Here is a 5,000-nt window from a genome sequence, read left to right as displayed (position 1 = left end):
TCGTGCGTGATACGTGTGTGTGTGTGTGTGTGTGTGTGTGTGTGTGTGCGCGCGCGATACGTGTCTGCGTGCATGCGTGCGTGTGTGCGTGTGTATGTGTGTGTGTGTGTGTGTGTGTGTGCATGTCTGCATATGCATGATACGTGTGTATGTGTGTGTGTGTGTGTGTGTGTGTGTTATACGTGTGTGTATGTGTCTGCGCGCGTGCGTGCGCGCGCGCGCGCGTGTGTGTGTGTGTGTGTGTGTGTGTGCGTGCGTGTGTGCCACAGGTCGGCTCTCCGCTGGAAAAAGTGGAAACTGACCAAAGGAAAGCCTGGACGCAGCTTTAACGGCTGGTACCCACCCCCTTCCCTCCAGAGCGAGGGTGTACCCTGGGTGGAGGTGCACAGACGGCGTGTACCCCGGTAGGTGTTTGATCAATCAATCAATCAATCAATTCAATCAATCTTCTGGCACTCAGTGTGAGTCTGTGATGGGTTGTGTTGAGTGTTGTGGTATGTTGTGTTGTGGTTTGTTGTGCTGTGCTGTGTTGTACTGTGTTGTGTTGTACTGTGTTGTGCTGTGCTGTGTTGTGTTGTGTTGTGTTGTGTTGTGTTGTGCTGTTCTGTGTTGTGTTGTGTTGTGTTATGGTGCGTTGTGTTGCGGTGTGGTGTGTTGTGCTTATGCTGTGTTGTGCTGTGTTGTGCTTATGCTGTGTTGTGCTGTGCTGTGTTGTGTTGTGGTGTGTTTTGCTGCGCTGTGTTAGTGTTGTGTTGTGGTGTGTTGTGGTGTGGTGTGTTGTGTTATGTTGTGTTGTGGTGTGTTGTGCTGTGCTGTGTTGTGGTGTGTTGTGGTGTGTTTTGCTGTGCTGTGTTGTGCTGTGCTGTGCTGTGTTGTGCTGTGCTGTGTTGTGTTGTGTTGTGGTGTGTTGTGCTGTGCTGTGTTGTGCTGTGCTGTGCTGTGCTGTGTTGTGTTGTGTTGTGCTGTGTTGTGGTGTGTTTTGCTGCGCTGTGTTGTGTTGTGCTGTGTTGTGCTTATGCTGTGTTGTGCTGTGCTGTGTTGTGTTGTGTTGTGGTGTGTTTTGCTGCGCTGTGCTGTGTTGTGCTGTGCTGTGCTGTGTTGTGCTGTGCTGTGCTGTGTTGTGGTGTGTTGTGTTGTGCTGTGTTGTGCTGTGCTGTGTTGTGCTGCACTGAGCTGTGTTGTGCTGTGCTGTGTTGTGTTATGGTGCGTTGTGTTGCGGTGTGGTGTGTTGTGGTGTGGTGTGCTGTGTTGTGTCGTTTTGTGTTGTGGTGTGGTGTGTTGTGCTGTGGTGTGGTGTGGTTTTCTGTGCTGTGCTGTGCTGTGCTGTGCTGTGTTGTGTTGTGGTGTGCTGTGCTGTGCTGTGCTGTGCTGTGTTGTGTTGTGCTGTGCTGTGCTGTGCTGTTTTGTGTTGTGTTGTACTGTGCTGTGCTGTGCTGTGTTGTGCTGTGCTGTGCTGTGCTGAGCTGTGCTGTGTTGTATTGTATTGTGTTGTGTTGTGTTGTGGTGTGGTGTGCTGTGCTGTGCTGTTCTGTTCTGTGCTGTGTTGTGCTGTGTTGTGCTGTGTTGTGTTGTGTTTTGGTATGTTGTATTGTGGTGTGTTGTATCGTGTCGAACTGAATTTATTGCATTGTATCGTATCGTATCGTATCTTGTCTTATCGTATCGTATCGTATCGTATCGTATCGTATCGTATCGCAATATGTTGTGTTGCGTTGCGTTGTATTGGTATCTGAAGACCTTTGTACTGTCCAGCTCTCCCTAGAGTTTCTTATCACTAAGGAGTTAGGGGGGGGGGGTCTTCTTCTCTGAAGACCTTGCACTGTCCAGCTCTCCCTAGAGTTTCTGATCACTGAGACATGGGTAAGCCATTGACTTTCAGGAACAGTCTGAATGATGTTCGGGAAAGACCGAGTGACAATGGGAAAGACTAGACTCTCGGGTTCCGTGGGTTGGCAGCCCACCTTAGCCTTTAACTCACTCAGTACGGCCAGTCCTCTCTTCTCCTCTACACAGTTTCAGTTTCAGTTTCAGTTTCAGTAGCTCAAGGAGGCGTCACTGCGTTCGGACAAAATCCATATACGCTACACCACATCTGCCAAGCAGATGCCTGACCAGCAGCGTAACCCAACGCGCTTTGTCAGGCCTTGAGAATAAATAAATAAATAAATAAATAATAATAATATAAATAAATAAATAAATAAATAAATAATAATAATAATGATGAAAATAAAATAAATAAATAGATAAATAAATAATTTTTTTTTTTTTAAAGTAGCAAGGCTGTCATACAAGGTTTCGTCCATCACAATTATTATCTCGGCGTCAGTTTCAGTTTCAGTTGCTCAAGGAGGCGTCACTGCGTTCGGACAAAACCATATACGCTACACCACATCTGCCAAGCAGATGCCTGACCAGCAGCGTAACCCAACGCGCTTAGTCAGGCCTTGAAAAAAAAAAGGGGGGGGGGAATAAATAATAGATAAGCTTACATAAATAAATAAATAAATAATTATAATATAGAAAAAGGTAGTAGTAGTAATGATAATAATAATAAACACACACAGCACTACACAGACCCCTCGGATGTCCAGTGTGTCTGAATGACCCAACCTTTAGCTTCCGTCGTCAGAATTGTGGTATTCTTTGTCAACATTCACGTTTTCAGTATAAGAGCCTTCCGCTTGCAATATTTTGATGATGGTAACTGGGGTGAAACGCTGTTAACGTCGTCTCTTTCGCCGTTCGTATGGAAAGAGTTAAATCAATTGCTACAAGTTCCCGGTCCCCTTAGAGTGTAAGGAGTTAAGGGCCGAAACACTTTGACTGAGAGGGGGTTTCTTCTCTGAAGACCTTATACTGTCCTGCTCTCCCTACGGTTTTTTATCACTTTGTATTGTATTGTATTATGTTGTATGGTATTGAATTGTATTGTATTGTATCGTATCGTATCGTATCGTATCGTATCGTGTATGTGTGTGTGTGTGTGTGTGTGTGTGTGTGTGTGTGTGTGTGTACGTGTGTGTTTGTGTGTGTGTGTGTGTGTGTGTGTGTGTGTGTGTGTGTGTGCGTGCGTGTGTTTGTGTGTGTGTGTGTACGTGTGTGTGTGCGTGTACGTGTGTGTGTGCGTGTGTGTGTGCGCGCGCGTGTGTATGTGTATGTGTGTGTGCGCGCGCGCGTGTGTGTGTGTAGGGAGGACGGTGTGGGGTGGGGGATGGGGGGTGGGGTTGGCAGGTGGTTTGGGGATGGAAGAGACTGTCACCTAGCTGACCATATTCCCCTTCAACGCCACAGGTGGCAGCTGTTCGACCTTTCCACTGACCCGGAAGAACGTCACAACCTCTTCCCCAGACGCCGGAACCGGAACCGGAACCGGAACCTGATGCGCGTCATCAACCAAATGAAGCGGAAGTTGAGAGCATACGAACGGCGCCTGCAGCCCTTTGAGGAAGCACCCAGAGTACGAGCAGGCAACCCCAGAAACACTGGTGGTGTGTACTCGCCTGGGTGGTGCACGCCTTAAATTGCCCCCCCCCCCCCCCCTCCCGCTCCTGCACCTCCCAGGACAAATATTGATTATTGAACCTGGAGGTTTGGAATGTTATTTACACCATTCTATTTTGTGTACTTTACTTTCTTTGTCCTCCCCCCCCCCCACTCCGCCCCCCCCCCCCCCCCCCCCCGCCCCCCCACTCCCGCAACTCCCCTTTGAAACACGGGCGGTGTGTACTTTACTGAACGGTGTAGCCATAAATTGCCTACCCTACCCCTCCTGCCTCCCTTCCCCCTCTCCCCCCCCCCCCCGGACAAATTTTCATTTTTTTGAACCTGGAGGTTTGGAATGTTATTTACACCATTCTGTTTTGTGTACTTTACTTTCTTTGTCCCCCCCCCACCCCCCCGTCACCCCCCTCCCCCCCCCTTTTGAGGAGGCGCACAAGGTGCCAGCGTGGACCCCAGAAAAACGAGTGGTGTATACTCGCCTCAATGGTGCACGCCATAAATTGCCTACTTCTCCCCCCCCCCCCCCCCCCAGTCAAATTTTGAACATGGAGGTTTGGGAATGTTATTCACACCATTTTTTGTTTGTCCTTTCTGCCACATGTATGATTAAGGAAAGATGGTGTAGATGCTGGGCAAGTTTGCACGAGTGAGCACCTTTGTGTCAGGTATCTTCTCTTGCCACTTTATGCCGAGAAGTTTTCTGAGGCTGGTGGTGCTGGGCAGGCCATGTAGTTGGCATGCCAGACCACCGGCTCCCCAAGAAACTGCTGTACGGCGAACTCCAACATGGCAAGCGCTCCCATGGAGGCCAAAAGAAGCGCTTCAAAGACACTCTGAAAGCTTCTCTGAAGGCCTTCAACATCAGCCACGACACGTGGGAGCTGAATGCAATGGACAGACCAAAGTGGCGTTCAGATGTCCACAAAGGCGCCAAATCCTTTGAGGCCAACAGAATCGCTGCAGCAGAGCAACGCAGACAGGCCAGGAAAAGCAGTGCCAGCAAGTCCCCGACAGCCGCCACCATCCCCTGTCCACACTGCGTCAGAACCTTCTGGGCGCGGATTGGCCTGACCAGTCATCTGCACACCCACAGAGCCCAACCCACCCACCCCCAGGATGACTAGATGGTCCTCGTCGATCCCGACGGACGAACCACATGATAAAGGAAATCAGGGTGTGTGTGTGTGTGTGTGTGTGTGTGTGTGTGTGTGTGTGTGTGTGTGTGTGTGTGTGTGAAGGGGGGGAGACGGGGTGGGAGGGGGGATGGGAGAGTGTCGCCTTGTTGTCCATCTTGAACATGGAAGTTTCTATGTACTTTACTTTCTTTGTTTTCCACCCCCCGTTTTACTTTTGTTATGACCTTCTTCTTCTTCCTTTTTTTTTTTTCTCAAGGCCTGACTAAGCGCGTTGGGTTACGGCTGCTGGTCAGGCATCTGCTTGGCAGATGTGGTGTAGCGTATATGGATTTGTCCGAACGCAGTGACGCCTCCTTGAGCTAC

The 5,000-nt window shown here is 49.6% G+C and overlaps 1 protein-coding gene across 2 annotated transcripts in view; it reads left to right on the top strand.

The window, feature by feature from the left end:
• The window catches only part of LOC143275503 (arylsulfatase B-like), an 11,626-nt gene extending 7,982 nt beyond the window's left edge, over window positions 1–3,644 (top strand). For both annotated transcript variants that reach the window (XM_076579657.1, XM_076579655.1), the window contains 2 exons: window positions 270–404; window positions 3,292–3,644. In XM_076579657.1, coding sequence (XP_076435772.1) covers window positions 270–404; window positions 3,292–3,520 — 364 coding nt within the window. In that variant the 3' untranslated portion in view covers window positions 3,521–3,644. The remainder of the gene's footprint in view (window positions 1–269; window positions 405–3,291) is intronic.
• The last annotated feature ends 1,356 nt before the right edge of the window (window positions 3,645–5,000 follow it).

The sequence above is a fragment of the Babylonia areolata genome, chromosome 30 (genome assembly GCF_041734735.1).
Source record: "Babylonia areolata isolate BAREFJ2019XMU chromosome 30, ASM4173473v1, whole genome shotgun sequence".
Classification (NCBI taxonomy): domain Eukaryota; kingdom Metazoa; phylum Mollusca; class Gastropoda; order Neogastropoda; family Buccinidae; genus Babylonia; species Babylonia areolata.
Note: the sequence above shows the minus strand (reverse complement) of the source record. Positions and strands in the feature narration are given on the sequence as shown.